The sequence below is a fragment of the Callithrix jacchus genome, chromosome 7 (genome assembly GCF_049354715.1).
Source record: "Callithrix jacchus isolate 240 chromosome 7, calJac240_pri, whole genome shotgun sequence".
In the NCBI taxonomy this organism is placed as follows: domain Eukaryota; kingdom Metazoa; phylum Chordata; class Mammalia; order Primates; family Cebidae; genus Callithrix; species Callithrix jacchus.
The window spans coordinates 18,687,546-18,711,449 of NC_133508.1; the positions used below are offsets into that span (position 1 = coordinate 18,687,546).

A 23,904-nucleotide genomic window follows, 5' to 3' on the forward strand; every position below is an offset into this window, starting at 1 on the left:
AATGAAAACTCATTCCACTAGTTTATAAAAAAAATACTATGTTTATTTGGCCGTGCAAAATTGATGTGCAGGTAAACTTCCTAAAACTTGAGTGCTTTATAGCCTCTTACTGATCAGGAGAAATGGAAACATTTTTTATATTCTCATTAACAATGATTAGGCTTCCTCAGACTTCCTCATTCCCCGGAATGAAGAAGCTAGAGATTCTAGCACATGCTGGCAACATCTAGAAGCCCTAGTCATCACAAGAAGTGATTTTGGACAATTTCAGTTCTACCTCTTAATTTCAGTGTTTCTTCCACCAGCAACTTTTCAAGGCTTTATTTGATGACTTCATTGACATTTGGATTTTATATTTAAATCTCAGGAAAACATTTCTCTGTGCTTAGACCAAAACCCTGTGGGTTATGATTCCACACTGAAAACTCCATAGAGGACCTAAATGCAGGGCCTCTGTTTCTACTGTTCAATTTGGCAAAGTTTAGTAGTTCTGTAAGCACTATTTTATGAGTCTTTTTCTTCTGCAAGAAGAATTAATTATATTTCTTTATCTTACACATTTAATAAAGAGGAAACTTCCAACAATGCACTGAAATATTATTCTTTCCTGTGGGTTGTAAATTTAGGAACTCCCAACATGGAGAAGTGGAACTTTGTTGCCAAGTTTTTCTATATGTAAACCCTCCCTTTGTGGTCCTTGGATCCATTCTATTTATAAGAGTAAAGAAAATTTTATAATAATCATTAGGTACTCTATTCAACATCTCAGGTTTCCATGTAATGAAAGCTGTTTCTTTTCTACACATGTTTGCAAACTGTGCTTTCAAAGCAAAGCTATTGGCTGGGTATAGTGGCTCACACCTATAATCCCGGCACTTTGGGAGGCCGAGGTGGGTATATGACCTGAGGTCAGGAGTTCAAGACCAGCCTGGCCAACATGGTGAAACTCCGTCTCTGCCAAAAATATGAAAATTAGCTGGGCATGGTGGTGGGTGCCTATAATCCCAGCTACTTGATAGGCTGAGGCAGGAGAATCGCTTGAACCAAGGAGGCAGAGGTTGCAGTGAGCCAAGATCACACTACTGTACTTTAGCCTGGGTGACAACAGTGAAATTCCATCTCCAAAAAAAAAAAAAAAGGCAAAGTTATTGTGAAAAAAATAAGTGTGAACATCTTTCCTTTTCTATTTGGATGAAATGATTGTCATTGGCCTGACATAAATGGTTAACTGTGCTAGTCTGGTTTTTCTAATACAGGTTTCATATGAAAACTGGGCTTTTGGAGAACCTAATAATTATCAAAATGTTGAATACTGTGGTGAGCTGAAAGGTGAACCTGGTATGACTTGGAATGATATTAACTGTGAACACCTTAACAACTGGATTTGCCAGATACACAGAGGTACGATCACCTATTTTCTCCTTTATATCAGCTTGGCAGACGAACCTCCTGACACCCCAGTATCTTTCCTTTATTAGCAGAAGCAAACAAACAAAATAACATAATCAGGGAACTGTCAAGGGCCATCACTGCACAGGATAAGGATGAAGTCGGTAAGCACAGATATGTGCCAAAGGAACGCAGAAGATCAAAAGGCCACCCGGGAATTCTGGGCAAGAGTCACGTTCTCCCAAATAGTTCCCACGAGCAGCTCTGATCCTGGCCCAGGTTCAATAGCAGCGGAAGTCTGTGGGTATCCTACGCTGTAAACAGAATAATGCAAATGCAATTTCCGTTTTGGAATTTTCACCTTCTGACCTGTGTTAATCATCAAATAGGTGAACGTTTCCCCAAGTCTGAACATTCTAAGTATTGATTTCTCGGATAAGTGTTCAACACAGTGAACAATCACCCTGGAGTGACCTCTGATGCTATTAGCCCCACCATGTTATTGATGGTCAAACAATATGCATGCTGGCAGTCATTATCTGGGACTCAGAAAGTTCTGCATATCCAAGTCAAGACAGAAGATCCGAGTTCTAACATTAAGAGAAAACAACAAACCAATGAGCAAATAAACAACCGTACCTTCTAACCAAAATATACATCAACACCTCTGTTGTAAATGGATAAATGGGACTGCGTTGCCCCCTGCTGATAGAGAATCTTGGCAACCATTGCAACTCCACGGCTGGAGATGCCTTACTGCTCTGTTTCTTTTCCATCCTCCTGCTTAGAGTATTGCTTTCAAAGATTCCAGAATAGAAGAAGTCAGTGGTGGCCAGTTGTCCTTTAAAGGTCTCTTAGCTACCAACGGCTAGTATCCTTTTTGCATTATTGTAGCTCTACTCTTACAGATGTTAAGTTCATCAACCCAAAAGCTAAGTAACCTGAGTCCCTTTATGAGCTTCTAACACAATCCAGATATATCATTAACCACCTGGAAAGCAAAACATTTCATTTAACTTTTAGTAAACCATGCATTTAAGAAAAACAGATTTGCTTAAAGAAAATAAGTTTTCTATTTTATCAATATTTCACATTTAATCGTTTCAAATCATGAAATCATAAATAATTTCACAGCTAATTATAAGATGTATGACTAGAAAACTAACATCTCTTAAGCACCTATTACATACCAATAGCTCACATATTTTCACAATCTATTTTGTTCAGTCAACAAAATTCAGGCTAAATGATTTAAACCCAGGCTTGGGATTTAAAGCCAGGCCTCTGATTCCAAAACTTGTGTTCCTTTTTTTCCCTTTTTATGATGCTACTTGTGCCTGCAAACTGTGTTTTGGTATCTGGTGGCCATTATTGTACCTAGTTTGTTTAATTCTTGACTTCTAATTCTCTTTTTCTTCATTCTCCTCTCCGTGGCATGATGTACAAATTGGAGAAAGAAAGGGAAGGGGAAAAAAGAGAATAACCGAGATTTTAACAATATTGACTAATGAAAAGAGTGAAAATAGAGAAAATGGAAGGAAATGTAATGAGCAGAAGTTTCAGCACACGGTATTTCTACTTTTCTCTTGTTTTATAGGACAAACGCCAAAACCTGAGCCAACGCCAGCTCCTCAAGACAGTAGGTGTTTTATTTCCTGATCTCTATACTGATAACCCTTTCCCTGTCTCTCTCCTTTCTCAGTGAAAAAGTTACTTGCCCTGGGAAGGTAGAGCAGAAGTCCTTAATACCTTTGAGTGAGAATATCATGGAAGTTTGGGTCTTCCTCTTCGGAGAGAAGCTCATATGCACAAACATAAGGCGTGCTAATACAGTTTATCAAGGGTTCATGAATCAGTTCCAAGGTCCTGGGTTCCTCCATCTTTAGCACATATATTAGTGTCCAGTGGTTGCTGTAACCAATTACCAGGAACTGGGTGACTTAAAATAACACACAGTTACTCTCTTACAGTTCTGGAAGTTAGAAATCTGAAATCAGGTTCACCATGCCAAAATCCAGATGTTGGCAGGACCATACCCCCTGTAGGGGCTGAAAAGGAGAATCTCTTTTCTTGCCTTTACCAGCATCTAGAGCTGCATTATATGAACCACCAGCCCATGGCTCCTTCCTCCAAAACCAGCAATGTAGCATCTTGTTCCAGTGATCACATTGCCTCCTTCTCTTGTAGTCAAATCTCCCTCCATCCCACTCCATACAGGTACTTGTTGTTACATTTAGGCCCACCTAATCAATCCAAGATAACTCTCCCATCTCAAGATTCTAACTTAATTATGCCTATGCAGTCCCATTTTCCACATAAGCTAACATTCATAGGTTCCAGGGATTAGGAACTAGATATCTTTGGGGGGCTTTTGTTCAGCCTACTGTAGCACAGAATTATGGAATCCTGTGGGTTGCAAAAAGCTTCAGGCACCCACTTGATACATGAATCCCTTTCTTCTACCCTGAATCACCCAAGTTCATCTATTAGAAGTTTTTCTCTTCTTCGTATACTGGGGTAAAAGCCACTTTCTCATGGTTCCCACTCCTTTGATCTAGAGCATTTTAGGTGCATTGTATATAAATCCTCCAAGCTATGCTATTGTATTGATGAAAGTGACACTGGGAGTTCTTTTACCCAATAATGACATATGGAACTTAGCTGGGAATACAAAATAGGTCATTTTTACTGAATTGATATACACTGGATACCTGACCTGAGGGTTCAAATGTCTGTATTTGATGTAGACATTCTGCTATTCTGGTCTGTCAGAGTTGCAGATACCTCTTGATGTAGCTACTCTATCCCTTTCCCTTTTGTGTGCTATACACACCAGATGCTTGAATTTGTCTAAGGAAAACTCTTTGCTTTTTGTCATTAACTTTTCAGATCCACCAGTCACTGAAGATGGGTGGGTTATTTACAAAGACCACCAGTATTATTTCAGCAAAGAAAAGGAAACCATGGACAATGCGCGAGCATTTTGCAAGAGGAATTTTGGTGATCTTGTTTCTATTCAGAGTGAAAGTGAAAAGAAGTTTCTGTGGAAATATGTAAGAACATCAGTAATCTTTTAAAAAATTTTAATAGTTTTTGGGGAACAGGTAGTGTTTGGTTGTATGGAAAAGTTTGTTAGTGGTGATTTGTGAGATTTGTTACCACCATCACCCCAGCAGTGTACACTGTACTGAATGTATAGGTCTTTATCCCTCACCCCCTCTTACCTGTCCCCGAGTCCCCGAAGTCCACTGTATCATTCTTATGCCTTTGCATCCTCATAGCTTAGCTTCCAATTATGAGTGAGAACATATGATGTTTGGTTTTCCATTCCTGAGTTACGTCACTTAGAATAATGGCCTCTGACTCCATTCAGGTTGCTGTGAATGTCATTATTTCATTCCTTTTTATGGCTGAGTAGTATTCCGTGGTATGTCAATACCACATTTTCTTTATCTCCTCATTGGCTGATGAACATTTAGACTGGTTCCATGTTTTTGCAATTGCAAATTGTACAATATTGTAAACCTGTGTGTGCAAATGTCTTTTTCATATAATGACTTCTTTGCCTTTGGGTAGATACTCAGTAGTGGGATTGCTGGATCAAATGATATGTCTACTTTGAGGAATCTTCATATTGTTTTCCATAGTGGTTGTACTAGTTTCCATTCCCACCAGCAGTGTGAAAGTTTTCCCTTTTTACCACATCCATGCCAACATCTAATTTTTTGATATTTTAATTATGGTCATTCTTGCAGGAGTGAGATGGTGTCACATTGTGATTTTGATTTGTGTTTCTCTGATAATTAGTGATGTTGAGCATTTTTTCATAGAACATCATTGATTTAAGGTTGAAACAGTGACATATGATAAACATAGTGTCTATAATTGCTACCCCATAGCACAATTTCTAATTATGTGCTGAATTTGCACCTCCAGAGGTCAAGGTAAAGATGGGAATGCAGGAGGACGAGGAGACTGTAACAGAAGTTACCCTCTATTGTTTAAATATTTAGTGCACAATTGCAGAACTCAGTCTTTTATTGTTGAGGCAGTACCAAAAATTAGTTACTTTTTTCCCCCTCAGTTTCAACAAACAATTTATTCCCTAGTGCACAAGTCCCTATAAGGTTACAGTCTTCTGGGACATTGCCTGTTGGTAGCTGGATTAAGACTTCGAGAATATCCTTTTTTGATTTTTTGGTTTTTTTGAGAAGGAGTCTTGCTCTGCTGCCCAAGCTGGAATACAGTGGTGTGATCTCGGCTCACTGCAACCTCTGACTCCCAGGTTCAAGCAATTCTCTTGCCTCAGCCTCCAAAGTATCTGGGACTACAGGTGCATGCCACCACGCCTGGCTAACTTCAGTATATTTAGTAGAGATAGAGTTTCACCATGTTGGCAAAGCTGGTCTTGAAGTTCTGACCTCAGATGATCCACCCACCTTGGCCTCCCAAAGTGCTGGGATTACAGGCATGAGCCACTGTGCCCAGCCTTCTTCATGTATATTCTTTATTATTATTATTATTATTATTATTATTATATAGCATTGAATCTATAAATTACTTTGGGCAGTGTGGCCATTTTCACAATATTGATTCTTCCTATCCATGCTTTTCCATCTGTTTGTGTCCTCTCTTATTTCCTTGAGCAGTGGTTTGTAGTTCTCCTTGAAGAGGTCCTTCACATCCCTTGTTAGTAGTATTCCTAGGTATTTTATTCTCTTTGTGGCAATTGTGAATGGGAGTTTGCTCATGATTTGGCTCTCTATCTGTTATTGGTGCATAGGAATGCTTGTGATTTTTGCACATTGATTTTGTATCCTGAGACTTTGCTGAAGTTTATCAGCTTAAGAGATTTTGGGCTGACACGACATGATTGTCTTCTAAACATACAATAATATCGTCTGCAAATAGGGACAATTTGACTTCCTCTTTTACTAACTGAATACCCTTTATTTCTTTTTCTTGCCTGATTGCGCTGGCTAGACTTCCAATACTATGTTGAATAGGAGTGGTGAGAGAGGGCATCCTTATCTTGTGCCAATTTTCAAAGGGAATGCTTCCAGTTTTTGCCTAGTCATTGTGATATTGAATGGGCAATATCATTTAATATGAATGAGATGAGTCTCACTCTGTCACCCAGGCTGGAGTGCAGTGGTGTGACTGCTGCTCACTGCAACCTCCGCCTCCCAGGTTTAAGCAGTTCTCCTGCCTCAGCCTTCCAAGTAGCTGGGATTACAGGTGCCCGCCACCACGCCCAGCTAATATTTTGTTTTTAGTAGGAACGGGGTTTCACCATGTTGGCCAGGTTCATCTCCAACTCCTGACCTCAAGTGATCCACCTGCCTCGGCCTCCCAAATTACTGAGATTACAGGTTTGAGCCACTGTGCCCAGCCCCAGAACCATTTTTTAGCTTGAATTTTGTGACGATCCATACTTGATGGCTTTGAGTTCACTAATCTGATTTGCAAAGATTGAAATTCTTAACTCATTGTTATATGTCAGTCCTGGACCCTTGGTGTATCATACAGCTTAATTTTTAATTTAAAAATCTGGCTTACTTGGCCCAAATTGTTGGCCAACATATAACACAGTTCGATTATTTATTATAGTCATCTTTCTCGGTTGTGACAAAATTGCGATACCATTGATTCACCTATCACTGAAGGTATAATATATTTTTTCTCAGAGCGCTTTGCTCAGTATCTTTCTGATTAAAATTCTTCATGGCCACACTGCCACAGAGGAGGTTAACAGAGAGTTCAGGAAAAAATAAGTCCAACAATCCTGGAAGACTAAAAATTCATTTGATTTATAAAGGTACTAGAGTGTACTCTGACTTAACATCGTCTTGCGGATATAACTTGCTTTGAAATTCTCAAGATGTTTTCTAATATTGCACCTATATATATCAAAATCAAATATATCTATATCTATATAGTGAAATAGTACATTATAATGAAATTAGTACATTTTGGGGTTCCTTTCCTTGTTCATGAATATACATGTTCTCCCAAGTTTGAAGAACAGATATATCCTTCTGGCTCATACACAGATATAAATTATAATAGATATGTAATCTATACATAAAAATATATAAAATAAATATTTGAATAATATATATAAAATAAATACATAAATGTATATACAATATATTAATATATGCATAATGTATATTATATTATACATATCAATCTTTTCACCTCAGCCTCCTGAGTAGCTGGGACTATAGGTGTGCACCACCATGTCCCACAGAGTTATTATTTTTAATATATATATTTGACATATCGATTTATTTTACATATATCATATATTTATAATGATATATATTTATTATTATAATGATATATATTTATAATGATGTAGCATAAATCATGTATATGATTATTCTTATATAAGTAAGAAAAATTTTCACACAATTTAATAACTCGAATTTGTAAGGCAAATACCTTAAATCATTCTCTATAATATTAAATGCCTACAATAGTTACATTATTGAAGACATTCTTTAAAACAAAGTAGCCAGTCAGGATTATAAGATTATGCATCAAAGAAAAGACTCCTGCTTTACAAATTCAAATTATTGAAATGTGTTCATATTTTTACTTTTTTATTTCTAGGTAGAACATAATGTAGAATGCACTACATTTCTGCATAAATTCCTTTCCAGAAAAGGTTTCGATTAGGCTGCCTCATTAATATGTACGTTTTGTTTAAGAACTTGCCGATTGTGTGATTTGAAGTTAAACTATATGTAAACTTCCATGTTTCAGGTAAACAGAAATGATGCACAGTCCACATATTTTATTGGTTTATTGATCAGCTTGGATAAAACGTTTGCGTGAGTAAATCAAGCTAAAAGCAGTTTTGCTTGGGGTAGCATTCTGACAAATACCTATGAGTTACTTTGAGATTTTCGCCTCGTGGGATGCATTTTTAAAGATCCTACAGCATTCTCAGTCGAAAAAAAAAACTTAAGACAAATAATTTAAAGTAATTCTGTTAAATATTTTCAGCACCGTAAATTCCAAACAACTCAAAATTGGATTCGGTTTTGCAAAACTACATTTTTCTTTGTTTTCAGATGTCCTCTGTCAGTAAATCATTTACTAAAGCATTGTTGTTTTAGACATATACAAATGCTGAATTCGTTTAAAAATTTACAGTCTCATCTGGGATGCTAACCTTGCTAACCTTGCTGCCGGGAACCTATCCTTTCCTAATCCCAGTTCCTGTGTTAGCAGCACTATTTTGAAGCACACTTTCAATTGCATGAAATATTTTCCCTTTTTATTTATTTATTTTTGAGACGAAGTCTTGTTCTGTCACCTGGCTGGAGTGCAGCGACACGATCTTGGCTCACTGCAACCTCTGCCTCCTGGGTTCAAGTCCTTCTCCTGCCTCAGCCTCCCACGTAGCTAGACCTACAAGCATGCGCCACCACACCCAGCTAATTTTTTGTATTTTCGTAGAGACAGGGTTTCGCTGTGTTGGCCAGGATGTTCTCAATCTCCTGACCTCATGATCCGCCCGCCTTGGACTCCCAAAGTGCTACGATTATACCACCGTGCCTGGACAATACTTTTCCCTTAAAAGAATGATTGTGGGCCGGGCGCGGTGGCTCAAGCCTGTAATCCCAGCACTTTGGGAGGCCGAGGCGGGTGGATCACGAGGTCAAGAGATCGAGACCATCCTGGTCAACATGGTGAAACCCCGTCTCTACTAAAAATACAAAAAATTAGCTGGGCATGGTGGTGCATGCCTGTAATCCCAGCTACTCAGGAGGCTGAGGCAGGAGAATTGCCTGAACCCAAGAGGCGGAGGTTGTGGTGAGCCGAGATCGCGCCATTGCACTCCAGCCTGGGTAACAAGAGCAAAGCTCTGTCTCAAAAACAAAACAAAACAAAACAAAAAACAAAGCAAAAAAAAGAATGATTGTACCGTTTTCTATTAAATATAGGAGCTAGAAAAAGCTGTAGGGACATGAGGAAATTTATGCATTTTAGGTTTTTTTTTCCCTTGTACATGAATACTCATATTCTCTAGAGTTCGAAGATGAGCTCTGTCTTCATGGCTCGTGTACAGATTTTTTAGCCTCGTGTGTCCAGGGGACTGCTGTTGCCATCTTTGAGCAACAGAGACCTAAATTCAAGATCCCCTCCTCCTCTTCCTCCTTCTTTTCTTCTTCCTCCTCTTCCTCCTTCTTTTCTTCTTCCTCCTCTTCCTCCTCCTCCTCATCCCCCCTCCTCCCCATCCTCCTCCTCCTCCCCTCCTCCTCTTCCTCCTCCCGTCTTCTTCCTCCTCCCCTCCTCCTTCTCCCCTCCTCCTCTTCCTCCTCCTCCTTCCTCCTCCCCTCCACCTCCTCCCCTCCTCCTCTTCCTCCTCCTGTCCTCTTCCTCCTCCCCTCCACCTCCTCCCCTCCTCCTCTTCCTCCTCCCCTTCTCTTCCTCCTCCCCTCCTCCTCCTCCTCCTCCCGTCTTCTTCCTCCTCCCCTCCTCCTCCTTCTCCCCTCCTCCTCTTCCTCCCCTCCTCCTCTTCCTCCTCCTCCTTCCTCCTCCCCTCCACCTCCTCCCCTCCTCCTCTTCCTCCTCCCCTCCACCTCCTCCCCTCCTCCTCTTCCTCCTCCCCTTCTCTTCCTCCTCCCCTCCTCCTCCTCCTCCTCCTCCTCCTCCTCTTCCTCCTCCTCTTCCTTCTCCTCCTCCTTCTTCTTCCTTCTCCTCCTCCTTCTTCTTCTTTCTCCTCTTCTTCTTCGTTTTTGAGACAGGTCTCGCTCTATTGCCAAGGCTGGAGTACAGTGGGGTGATCACAGCTCACTGCAGCCTCGAAAGCCTGGGTTCAAGCAATGCTTTCACTTCAGCCTCCCGAGTAGCTGGGACCATAGTCAAGCACCACCATACCCCACCGAGTCGTTATTTTATAACAGCTAAAATGTTGGATGTTCCTTTGGACAAGGAACATCATTTTATCATTTCAAAAGTGAAAAGGTCAAATTTGATGATCTCATGGTCAGTCCCCTTCTGGTTCTCACAGTCTCTGAATTTCTGTAATTTATAGACATAAATTTAGCCCACCTACATTACAAGGAACTAGAGTAAATATGAGAATCAGATAATGAGCCTAATGAGAAATTCTATACACTCTGTCTCTCCATGAGTGGTTTGGTTTTGTGGAAATCATGCCCGGGAGTATCATGGGAGGATTTTTGTCTCTGGCTTACTTCCAGAGTAATTGAAGTCTCCACTTTGCTACTAAAGGTGGTTTCTTCCTGGGAGGGAAGAAAGGATAGCCTGGCCATGGCATCAGGGTTGCTACCGAGAAGCATGATGCATGGGACACAATGAACATTCAGGCATTGGGGGTTTTCCTGCCACTGTCTCTCTCTTCTAGGTTGACTTGTCCTGTCCCACCAGTAGGCTGTAGACAATTATTCTCTCTCTCTCTCTCTCTCTCCTCTCTGTCTCCTCTCTCTCTCTCTCCTCTCTCTCTCTCTCTCTTTCTCTTTCTGGAGTTTCACTTTTGTTGGCCAGGATGGAATATAATGGCACGATCTTGCTCGCTGAAGCCTCTGCCTCCTGGTTCAAGTGATTTTCCAGCCTCCGCCTCTCCAGTAGCCAGAATTACAGGAGTCCACCACCACACCAGGCTAATTTTTTTTTTGTTTTGCATTTTTAGTACAGAAGGGGTTTCACCATGTTGGACAGGCTAGTCTCGAACTACTGGGCTCAGGTGATCTGTTCACCTTGGCCTCCCAAAGTGCTGAGATTACAGGCGTGAGCCACCTGCACCTGGACTGTATCCAATTATTCTAATGATTGGATCATTGCAAAATGCCTGAATTTTCTTTTCCAGTTGGATGGATGGAAGCAAAGTGGATTATGTGTCTTGGGCCACAGGTGAACCCAATTTTGCAAACGAGGATGAAAACTGTGTGACCATGTATTCAAATTCAGGTAGGCAAGTATTGCATCTTGAGTTTGCTTTGTGGTGTGGTGTCATTTGCCACATCCCTAGACTAAAGGTACGTGCTTCCTTTAGGCAAGATAAAAAGATAGAATAAAGGATAATTCTAATTTTAGCAGCATAACAGTTCAATTTATAAGAAGAATGGAGGCTTCATATTTACATTAGTAAATGACATAATTAATCTCCTCAATTCCTCCCAAATTAGAAACCATTTTTTCACGTTCTAATTTGAAAAAAATAATCCGGAATTTGTTCACCTATCTCCTTTATTTCTCTGTAGCTCTTTATTATTCTGCAAAATGGGAATAATGACAGAATCTGTAGATTATTAAGAAGGTAAAATGAAATCACACATCGAAAATACTATGCAGATGCTTGGTGTATGCAAAGCTTAGCTATTGTTAGATTATTAATATTAGCTATTAGCATTTAGATAATACATCTTCAATATCAAGACCATGCTTGTTTCCTAGAATGCTCTCTGTAAAGTAGAGCTATTATTACTTTAAGTAAAAGAACAAAAGGATATTGCATGGATACCTCTAGTCACATGTAAAAATAAAGTTTGATTACAGTCTAAATAATTTTTGAGAATTTTTGTAGAATACAAATATATTTTTAAAAATAATGCTTTTAAACATAAACATGTAAATCGAACTATTTTTTTCTTTGCCAGGGTTTTGGAATGACATTAACTGTGGCTATCCAAATGCCTTCATTTGCCAGCGACATAACAGTAGCATCAATGCCACAGTCACGCCTACCATACCTTCGGTCCCGTCGGGATGCAAGGAAGATTGGAATTTCTACAACAACAAGGTACTAGGAGAATCAGTCGCAATCTTGGTACTGATCAGCATGGAGAGTGATGCAGATCTTTCAGCTCAAAGCTAAGTTTTGCTAACCTCATCAGTTTAGAAAATTTTTGGCAAGGCTAGGTGAAGATTCGCGTGACAAACGCTCTATGGAAACTGAGAGCATGCTTGAGATATTATTTGCATCCATGCACCCCTTATCCCAAGGAAGGGTAAAACTTTGCAAAGAAAGGGGGTGGATCATAAAACTAACAATTTTAAAAATCTCCAGTTGGTTGTGAGAAAATTCTGATTTAGCTGTCATCTTCATGAATAATTTTGCTTTTTGTAGAGCAAAGTTTATCGTCTTTAATTAACCCCTATGGTTTTTCTCCCCTCCTCCTTTCATCTCAGTGTTTCAAAATCTTTGGATTTGTTAAAGAAGAAAGAAAAAATTGGCAAGAGGCACGAAAAGCTTGTATAGGCTTTGGGGGGAATCTTGCCTCCATACAAAATGAAAAAGAGCAAGGTATGTAGGCCATTTTGCAGTCAGTGATGCATTTAAATACGGAATTTTGACTGCAAAATGGTAAAATATTGCTGACAGTAAATGACTTTTTTGTTTTCCAGTGTAAAAGCTAAGAAAGTGGGGAAAAATCAAATGCTTATTGAAGCTATTTTACTCAATTACAGCCCATATTGGGCTGTTTATTTTATATGAAGTCCTTATATAAAGTCATCACAACTCTCAGAAGCAGTATTATGAACCCATTTTGTGAATGGGGAAATGGTGTGTAGAGACCTTTGAGTGAAGGAGCTTGCCTATTAAGCAGTAGAGCTGGGAATCAAGCCCACGCATGTCCAGCTTTCTACCAAATCAGTTTGCACCCAAAGAATCAAAGAAGAGAAGTTAAGAATTAAGATGAAAAATTGCTGCTTTCCCATTTATTGCTCTTCTAGTCACTTGATCACACAACTTGTAACACAGCAAAACTTCTATTTTAAATATGAACTTTGAAAAAATTTTGATTTTTTTTTTTGAGGCAATTTCTCACTTTGTTGCCCAGGCTGGAGTGCAGTGGTGTGATTATAGCTCACTGCAGTCTTGAACTCCTAAGCTCAAGCAATCCCGTTGCTTCAGTCTTCTGAGTAGCTGGGACAGGCCTGGGCCACAATGCTTGGCTAATTTTTTTTTAATGTTGTTGTTGTTGTTTAAGACAGAGTCTCACTATGTTGCCCAGGCTGGTCTTAAACCCCCACCTCAGCCTCCCAAAGTGTTAGGATTACACGTGTGAGCCACCATACCTGTCTTCAAAACAGTTTTTGATAAAACATGAAAATAAACCAGAACTATGAAGGAGAATAGTCACCATATCCATAGAGCAGATGGTAAATATCATGATATTGTCATGAAAAGAAATGTACCCACCATTTCTACATGATCTTTCTGTGGATGCCTCCACAGAAATAGGTATTAGGTTAAATTGTGACTCCCCCTTTAAGGAGGTGTTGACCAACTGCAGGAGATTCAGACTAAACTGATAGAGTTTGGAAATCACTGCAAATGAGTCAGGGTTGAAAGACCCTCAGGTTTTACAGCTTGGAAAAGAGGATGTGGACTTTAAAGGATCACCCTGTGTCGCCTCAGATGGAAGGCCTGGAGCCAATGAGTGACGGTCACAGGGAAATAGATTCAGGCTCAAAATTAGGGGTGCATTGTTACAGAATCGATTGTATAGATGGATTTATGAGGAAGGTGGAGTTTCTAAAGGGCTTTGAAAATTCTTATACTGGAAAATACTCAAGTCGATGCTAGATTGTCCTGTATGTTGGCTGTTATATAGCATAGAAGATGCTCAACAGTTGTTAGTTGTATATATAACTTTATAAGGACATGGTAGGAGACATATAGACTGAATATTCTGTAGTTTCTCTTTTGGTTCTTAGATTATCTGACTTCTAGAATCATGTATTTCAAAAATGACATGAGAAGGAAAATATAAGAAAAACAAAGGAAATAAGAAAGACTTTAGAATCATGTAGGGTGCTCTCTCAAAAGTTTATTTGGCTTTCTGAATGCCGCCATGTGCTCTCTTAGAACATGTTGTACAATAAATCAACCAAGCTTTCACTGAGAACATTTGACAAGCTGAGCAATTTGTCAGGCACTGAAAGAAAAGGGTCAGACCAAAGCACACAGTATAAGAACGTAACATTTACGTTTCTCCAACTGGCCTACCCCATTTTGGGCTCAGCTACCCCACAGAGAAACACAGTAATTGATTTCCTCTCTTAACCACAAAGTGCTGATTCCTGGCATAATGAAATTGAAACTGGATAGTAGAGATGTGCAGAAGGAAACAATTTTCAGATAAAATAACATTATTCCTGGCAAAACAGACACACGTCGTTGAATTCTTATTGTGGTTCTTGGCAGGAAAAAAGTGCTGAATCTTGGCAGGTAGAGCTTTTCCACGTTTTATTTCAAGCTGGGGATAGGGCAAAAGTTATGATCTTATTTAGAAAACAAAATCAAACCAAAGTAAATATCTATCCATGCCCTTTTTTTTTTTTTTTTTTAAATTTTTATTGGATTTTAGGTTTTGGGGTACATGAGCAGAGCATGCAAGACAGTTGCGTAGGAACACACATAGCAGTGTGCTTTTCTTTCCATGCCCTTTTCTTTTTAGAGACAGGGTCTCACCTGGTCACCCAGGCTGACGAGCAGTGATCCAATTATAGGTCACTGCAGCCTTCAACTCCTGGGCTCAAGTAATCCGGTTCCAGCCTCTTGAGTAGCTGGGACTCAAATTACCTGGCTAATTTTTAAATTTTTTTGTAGAGAGAGGGTCTTGATATGTTGCCTAGGCTGGCCTTAAACTTCTAACCTCAAGTGATCCTCTCACCTTGGCCTCCCGAATTACTGAATTACAGGTGTGAGCCACCGTAGCTGGCTGTACCCATGTTCTTCTTCTTTTCTGAAAAATGTTGGAAGAATTTTTTTTAAATCCTTATTTAATTGAGAGAAACAGAGGTCTCTGAGTGAGATGGTAGCTACCTCTTCTACTCTGCAGAAAGAGTAAGTGTATAGCAATGGCTCTTACATGAAATTGTTTGTTCATGAATACACAGATAATTCTATCTCTGCAGATTTCTATTTTGCATTTTCTATTAGTAACCCTGAGTACTTAGTCATTCCATTTCCTATTTACATTCAGGAGACGTGTTTAAGTGTAAATGTTTGCAAATTGTTGTTGAGTAGAGTAGGTACTTGTCCATCTAGGAGTTAATGGCTCAGGTGGTGGTGTTGGCCCCAGATGGCAGCTTCCATGGGAGGCCTGGAGGTGAGCTGAGGGAAGGGGAGGGGCATACATACAATTCAACCTTTTATGTCTCCTTGATGTTTGCCACCATCCTCTTGGCCACAGAATTGATAAAGAAACAAGAAGCCATATTTTCTCGTAATGCAAACACTTTATTATTGATTGATTTGTGTAGAGATGGGGTCTCCCTCTGTCACCCAGTCTGGAGTACAGTGGCACAACCATGGCTGTCTGCAGCCTCAACCTCCAGGGCTCAAGTGATCCTCCTGCCTCAGCCATTTGAGAAGCTGGGGCTACAGGTGAATGCCACCATGATTCATCAATTTTTGTATTTCTTTGTAGAGACAGGGTGTCATCAAGTTGCCCAGGCTGATCTTGAACTCCTGGCCTCAAGCAATCTTCCTGTCTCTGCTTCTAAAAGCACTGGGATTACAGGCATGAGCCACCATGCCCAGCCCCTGATGTGAGCACTTTAGCATCAGGATGGTCCCCTTGGTCCAAGCACGCTGAGCAGAGGGCCAACTGATCTCCAGGGATTGCTCCCCAACCTGCCCAGGAGGAATCTTAACTGGAAAACTCTTTTGGTTTGGCAATCTGAGATACTGATAACTTGACAGCTGCGTTAGTCTGTTCTCACGCTACTATAAAGAGCTTCTGGAGAATGGGTAATTTATAAAGGAAAGATTTAATTGACTCATACTTCCACATGTCTTGGGAGGCTTCAGGAAATTTACAGTCATGGTGGAAGAGGAAGCAAACACGTCCTTCTTCACATGGCAGTAGGAGAGAGAAGTGCAAAGTAAAGCAGGAAAAGCCCCTTATAAAACCATCAGCTCTTGTAAGAACTCATTCACTATCATTAGAACAGCATGGGAGAAACCTCCCTCGTGATTCATTTACCTTCACCTGGTCCCACCCTTAATACATAGGGATTATTACAATTCCATGTGAGATTTGGGTGGGGACACAGAGCCAAACCACATCAACAGCTTGATGATTCTTGTTTTGACAGTTTTTATTTTTTCAGAACTTGTCTGAGTTAAGAGTCCTCTGTCCCATAGTTATTATATAAATCAGATTATTTTATTTACAGAGTCAGGAGAGTCACTAACCCATACGGTGACTTTTTATGAATTAGGAAAGATTGTGGTTGTAGGCAGCCACAACCCAGATAGCGGTACACAGAATGGAGCCCTCGGGCAGGGTACAACTTGCACAAGTGTCTTCAATGGCCTAGATAAAACCTAGACTTTTATTGTGAGAAATTTTTCAAGTTCAAAGCTCAAGTGATAACACAATGCTGATATTAGAATGTCTTTGTTTTCATGGTAAGTGTTTTTAAATAATAATAATGACAAATCACATGCTCAGTATTTTGAAATTAATATATCTTGAATATTGTCCATATTTTGGGTATTAACTCTCAAAGTTTAAAATTATTTCATCAAATTTTCTTTCAGCGTTTCTTACCTATCATATGAAGGATTCCACTTTCAGTGCCTGGACTGGGCTGAATGATGTCAATTCAGAACACATGTTCCTTTGGACAGATGGGCGAGGAGTTCACTACACAAACTGGGGAAAAGGTTACCCTGGTGGGAGAAGAAGCAGTCTTTCTTATGAAGATGTAAGTATCAGTTTCAGGTCACCTCTCTACACACCATCAGCTTGCATAGGGTTATCATCTTATTGATTACTTTTCTATGAAAGAATCTACCAGAATACTTCTTGATCTGGTCCATGCTTGCAGATTTTACCTGTTTCAGACTGAGCTGACTTTGAGGGAAAGGGTATAAATTCAGTTAAAAAATCTTTGGCTTGGGGAAGTGGTGATAGTGAGGGATCGGGAAACCCAGTTCCATTCTGAGCCTAACTTGCAGTCAGAAGGAACACTTCAACGTAGAGTTCCAACTTTCTTCCCCTTATCCCGTGCAGCTATCGTAGTATTTGGGGTATAGCCCTGGAAACTGCTATTGCTTCTAAAGATCACATCATCATCATCATTTTCATGAGCTAACATTTGTACACAGCTTATTATGTGCCAAATGCTTTTGTACATTAACCTGGGAGATAGATTCCTTCTTTATCTTACTACTTTTATTCTTATATAATTGAACAGTCAACTTATCAACATCAAACACCACGTTGGGGATTGTAAAAAGCATGAAGAAATAAATGGAAGATTTTGTTTTTACCTTAAAAGCGGGTATGCTTAAATTAGACCACAAGTCTTATATAAGAAGGAAGATAGGAAAGAAACGAGCATGTCTAATGACAGGATCAGATATAAGCATTATAGTAGCTAAGAGGAAAGAAACTCATTATGGGATGGGGTGATTTGATCAGTGAGTACACATCTATGGTGCCTTATGTGCTAGACACTGTCTTTGCATGTCATGGTAGAGGGAAGAACTATAAAAAAGAATCAACTATGGGTTTTTGTTTCTTTTTTGTTTTTGTTGTTGTTGAGATGGAGTCTCTTGCTCTCCTGCCCAGGCTGGAGTGCAGTGGCACAATCTCAGCTCACTGCAACCTCCATCTCCTGGGTTCAAAGATTCTCCTGCCTCAGCCTCTGTAGTAGCTGGGATTACAGGTGCCTGCCACCATGCCAACTACTTTTTGCATTTTTATAGAGATAGGGTTTTACCATATTGGCCAGCATTGTCTCCAACTCTTAACCTCAAGTGATCCACATGCCTCAGCCTCCCAAAATGCTGGGTCATGAGCCACCATACCCAGCTGGGTCTTTGTTTCAAGAATTTTAAAACATAATTATTAGGGGATCTTAGCAAAAGGATGAGAAAGGCCGTGTTAGATGGTCAAGGTGGGCAAAGTCTTCAAGCAAGAGATGCAAGATGTGTTTGGGCAAATAGAGTAAGTGGCTTTGAATGCAGCGGGAGTTTTATGCAGAAAAAGAAGTTTCAGAGGTAAGCTTCAAAAGGTGGAAAGCAGAATTTAGAGAGATTTAGACGCACTATGATGGAGTTTGGACTTTTTCAAATAAGCAACAAAAAAGGTCTGAGTAGAAAAATGATCTGCTCAACATTTTTATGACAATTAATATTTTGGTAGCTATTTGCCAGGTAAATACATTTTGGTGATGGAGCCAGTCAGCAGCCCCTGGGGTTGCTCTGTCTGTGGAGTAGCCATTCTTTTGTGTCTTTACTTCTCTGATAAACTTGCTTTTACCTAGAAAAAAAATAACTAGTGGTGGGTAAATAATTTTCTTTTTTTGGAAAAGAATTTTGGAAAAATTCTTTGATTTCATGACATCAATGAGGGCTGAAGACTTATTGAAAAAGTTAAAGTAGAATGGAGCAAGACAGCATTTGCTTAGACAGCTTTAATGGATGAGAGGTGAATTTCATATAAACGGAAAAGATTTATTATTACATATATATGTGTTGTTTTTAGAGGATAAAGAAAGGTAGAAACAATAAAAACAAACCAACAAACAAAATCTGTAATCTCAACTGTTCAGAAAAAAACACGCTAATTTTTTGTTGACTTTTCTCCCAGACTTATTCATAGTGTATATAAACAGATGAAGTTTATATTTCACAAAGATGGAATCAAAACACACATAATCCATTGATTGATTGATTGATTAATGGAGTCTCATATTGTCACCAGGACTGGAGTGCAGTGGCGCTATCTTGGCTCACTGCAACCTTTGCCTCCCAGGTTCATGTGATTCTCCTGCCTTAGCCTACCGAGTAGCTGGGATTACAGGCACACACCACCACACCCAGCTAACTTTTTGTATTTTTAGTATAAACGGTGTTTCACTATGGTGGCCAGAATGGTCTCGAATGCCTGACCTCATGATCCACCCACCTCAGCCTCCCAAAGGGCTGGGATTACTGGCATGAGCCACTGCATCTGGCGCCGCTTTTTAAAAACCAACTTCAGGACTTTAAAATGGAAAGGATTAAATATAGTTAGAAAAAGAGAATGGAGAGGACTTTTAATATGTGTTTTGTGGTGCAAATCTGCTTGGATTGCAACAGGTTTTCTGTATCAGAGACTCTAAGCCAGGATAATGGGGCTTTAAAATAGCTAAGAAAGGAAATAGGGATGAGTGGAGAACTTTTGAAATGTAAGTTTCAGGTTGCCTGATAGTTGTAGCTCATGGGATGAAGACACGGGAGGTTGACAAGATGTCTGTGGCAGGAGTGTAGGCTGTGATTCACTGTAGCTCAAGGGATGGGTTAAAGATGTGTTGACTTCACAGTGACAATTCTCTTAAGTACTTTTATTCAGAAAAACTGCAGTCACCTTTTTTTGATTGTCTTTGTGTATCATTATTAGTTTATTATTATTGACATAACATTTTCTTTAATTTCTAGGTAGTTCGGAATTTTCCGTTACTGATTTCTAGTTTAATTCCATTGTGGCCTTGGAGAATAGTTTATCTGTTTTCTATTCCCGTAAATTTGTTAAGGTGTGTTTTATGGCCCAGAATGTCATTTCTCTTGGTGAATGTTTCCCGTGAACTTGAGAAGAATATATATTCTACTGTTACTGGATGAAGGAGTTTCAGATGTTGAGATCTGGTTGATTGATGGTGCTGTCCAGTTTAACTATGTTCTTACTGATTTTTTTCCCTGTGAATATGCTTTTTTTGATAGAAAAGTATTGAAGTCTCCAATTCGAATTGTGGATTTATCTATTTCTCTTTGCAGTTCTATCAAGTTTCACCTTACGTATTTTGATGAGAATTGTCTGCTAGATCATTATGTCAGGTTCCTCTTTACCTCTGGTAACTTTCCTTGCCCTGCTAGGCTGAATGTCTGCTATGTCTGAAATTAATATAGTCGGTCCAGCTTTCTTTTGATTATTGTTAGTATAGCATATCTTTCTCCATTTTTCTTCTCTTTTAACTTATGTGTATCTTCATATTTAAAGTGAATCTCTTGTATCAATACATGAGTCTCTGTATTTTAATTTGCGTATTTAGACCATTAATATTTAAAATGATTGTTGATATAGCTGGATTAACAACTATCATATTTATTATTGTTTGCTGTTTTTATTCTGTATTTCATTTTTTTGTCTACCACTCTTTCTTGGCTTCTCTGGTTTTACTTCAGTATTTTGTATGATTTTATTTGTTTTCCACTCTTAGCATGCCAATTATACTTTAAGAAAACCTTTTAATTTAATTTAATTTTTTTTTTTGAGATGGAGTTTCACTCTTGTTACCCAGGCTGGAGTGCAATGGCGTGATCTTGGCTCACCGCAACCTCTGCCTCCTGGGTTCAAGCAATTCTCCTGCCTCAGCCTCCCAAGTAGCTGGGTCTACAGGTGCGTGCCACCAGGCCCAGCTAATTTTTATATTTTTAGTAGAGACGGGGTTTCACCATGTTGACCAGGATGGTCTCGATCTCTTGACCTTGTGATCCACCCACCTCATCCTCCCAAAGTGCTGGGATTATAGATGTGAGCCACCGCGCCTGGCCATAATTTTATTTTTATTATAAATAAAGATGGAGGTCTTTCTATGTTACCCAGGCTATTCTTGAACTTTTGAGCTCAAGCAATCCTCCCATCTTAGCCTCTCAAAGTACTGGGATTACAGGCATGAGCCACTTTTCTCGGCCTAAAACCAAAACAAAAAACAAACTTTCTTTAGTGGTTGCTCTTGAGTTCGCAGTATACATTTACAGCTAATCCAAGTCTTTTTTCCAATAGCATGTCATAAGAAAGCATGCTCCATTCCTTCCTCTTCTCCCATGTAACATTACTGTAATTCATTTCACTTATCCGTAAGCTGTTATCACCAAATACATTGTTGCTATTATTATTTTAAGCAAACTGGTATCTGTTGGATCAATTAAGAACAAAGAAAATGAAAAATTCTATTTTTCTTTCATTTATTCCTTTTCTGATGCTCTTCATTTATTTAGATAGACCTGAGTTTCGGACATATATCATTTTCCTTCATTTTTCCTTTTAACATTTCTTTCAAGCTAAGTTTATTGGCAACAAATTTTCTCAATGTTTGTTTGTCTGAGAAAGGCTTTGTTTTCTTTTCACTTTTTAAGGAAAATTTCACTGGAGACAGAATTCTGGGTTGGTGGGTTTTTTCTTTCAGCACGCTAAATATTGTATTCCACTATCTTCTTGCTTACCTGGTTTCTGGAAAGAAATCCAAGATTACTATTCTTGCTTCTTTATAGATAGATGATTTTCCCTGCCTCTGGCATCTTTCAAGATTTTCTCTTTATCTTTGATTTTCTGTAGTTGAGTATGGTGTATCTAGAAGTCGTGTTTGTATTTATCCTGTCTGATGTTCTCTGAGCTTCCTGGATCTGTGATTTGCTGTCAGTCATTAATTTTGGGAAATTCTAAGTCATTATTGCTTCAAATACTACCTCTGCTCCTTTCTTTCTTGTTTCCTTGGCCATATCCAGTCTATTGATGGACCTATCATAGTCTTCATTTCTGTTAAGGTGGTTTTGATTTCTAGAATTTCCTTTTGATTCTTTCTTAGCATTTTCATCTCTCTGATTTTGTTACCTACCCAGTCTTGCTTGTTGTCCATGCTTTACATTAGGGTCTTTAGCATATTATTCATAGTTGTTTAAAATTTTGATAATTCCACTACCTTTGTCACATCTGAGTCTGCTTATTATGCTTGCCGTTCACTTCAAACTGTGTGTGTGTGTATGTGTGTGTGTTAATATTTTAGTGGGCCTTATATTTTTATGTTGAAAGCTGGGTATATATTGTAGTGCAGGGGTCTATAGCCCCTGGGCCACGGACAGGTACCTGTTAGGAACTGAGCCTCACAGCAGGAGATGAGCAGCAAGCAAGTGAGTGAAGCTTTATCTGTATTTCCAGCCACTCACCAGTGCTTGGATTACTGCCTGAGCTCCACCTCCTGTCAGATCAGTAGTGGCATTAGATTCTCATAGAATCGTGTACCCTACTGTGAACTGTGCTTGTCAGGGATCTAGGTTGTGCACTCCTTATGAGAATCTAACGCCTGATGATCTGTTACCATCTCTCATTGCCCCCAGATGGGACCATCTAGTTGCAGGAAAACAAGCTCAGGGCTCCCACTGATTCTACATGATGGTGAGTTGTAATATTATTATACTACATATTACAGTGTAGTAATAATAATGGCAGTAAAGTGCTCAATAAACAATGCGCTCGAATCATCTTGAAACCACCCTCTGCCCCAGTCTGTGGAAAGATTGTCTTCCATGAAACTGGTCCCTGGTGCCAAAGTTTTAGGTGCTGCTGATGTAGTGAATAAAGAGAACAGAGGTAAATAGACATTTAGTGTGAGGTTTATGTTTATTTAGCTAAGAGTTAGGGCGTGTTTGCTGTTTGCTGTCACTTTAGGTGTCAGAAGTGAAAATCTCTGGTGTCCTTGTTTCTGTCTCTCCTGTTGACTCTGGGTTCTCCTAAAGATTTAAATAATGTCAGAGAGGTACACTTCTTCAGCTGTATCTGCTTGTTATCATACAGGAACCCCAAGGATATGGTGGTAAAATATTGGGGAGGGGAAGTGTTTCATAATCCTATGATGGGGGTTCTGGCTTTTAGGGAATCTGTGCTGTGACCTTCAAAAGTGCTTCTCAGTTTTGTTTTGTTGCTTTTTCCTTTTGGATGAGACAGGAAAGCTAGAGAGGCTGGAGTTGGGTCCTTCTTTTCTCCTAGTTTAGTTACTGTGTGGTGAAACCACAGTTGGTTAGGCACTGGTAAAATTCTTGTTCTTGAAGGCTGATCTTATTAAAAACAGAAAGCTGTGTTGTATTTAAAAATGGCTCTTTTCCCACCTCCCCCGTTGGAAGCAAGAGGAGACTTTTCTCCAATCTTCACTGTAAGAATATGGTAGGGCTCCTGGAAGAAACTCGCTAAACTCCGAAATCTCCCTAAGACTGCCTTCCCCATGCACTCCTCTGCCAAGAGTCTTTACTTTTCAAACTTATCCATATTGAATCTCCAGCAATGTGTCAATGACATTTAGTATCTCCTACCTCAATACTGATTCCCGTTTGCTACTCCTGGGCTTCTGCTCTGGTCAGTTCTGATTCCCTATATCCACTTGTCTGTGTCTCCAATTTGGGGGACAGCTGTTGGTCTCATGACCTCCATTTTCCAGTGCATTTACAAGGAGTTGTTGATTTTCAACTTTTCTAGCCTTTTTCTTGCATTGTGGATGGGAGTGACAACTTCCAAGCTTCTTACATATCAAACTAGAAACTTAAAATCTTCAACATTTTCTTTAAGGCTACTCATTTTTTTGCTTAAATTTACTTCAAAAGAAAACTTATTAGGAGAAGGTAGAAAATTGATATAGTCACCATAAATAGAAGATAATTGTGGAAATAAACACAATGAAATTTGGGGGCTCCATCACAAATGCAGAATGATTTGACCATGTCTCCTGTCTTTATTTCTGGCTTCTCTCAGCCCCTCC

At 39.4% G+C, this 23,904-nt stretch overlaps 1 protein-coding gene across 1 annotated transcript in view; it reads left to right on the forward strand.

The window, feature by feature from the left end:
- Positions 1-23,904, forward strand: part of MRC1 (mannose receptor C-type 1) — a 107,479-nt gene that overhangs the window by 64,765 nt on the left and 18,810 nt on the right. Inside the window, exons 15-22 of the mRNA XM_008999998.4 lie at positions 1,257-1,401; positions 2,987-3,028; positions 4,279-4,442; positions 8,161-8,228; positions 11,237-11,337; positions 12,027-12,169; positions 12,559-12,673; positions 16,928-17,094. Of these exons, the coding sequence (XP_008998246.3) occupies positions 1,257-1,401; positions 2,987-3,028; positions 4,279-4,442; positions 8,161-8,228; positions 11,237-11,337; positions 12,027-12,169; positions 12,559-12,673; positions 16,928-17,094 (945 nt within the window). The remainder of the gene's footprint in view (positions 1-1,256; positions 1,402-2,986; positions 3,029-4,278; positions 4,443-8,160; positions 8,229-11,236; positions 11,338-12,026; positions 12,170-12,558; positions 12,674-16,927; positions 17,095-23,904) is intronic.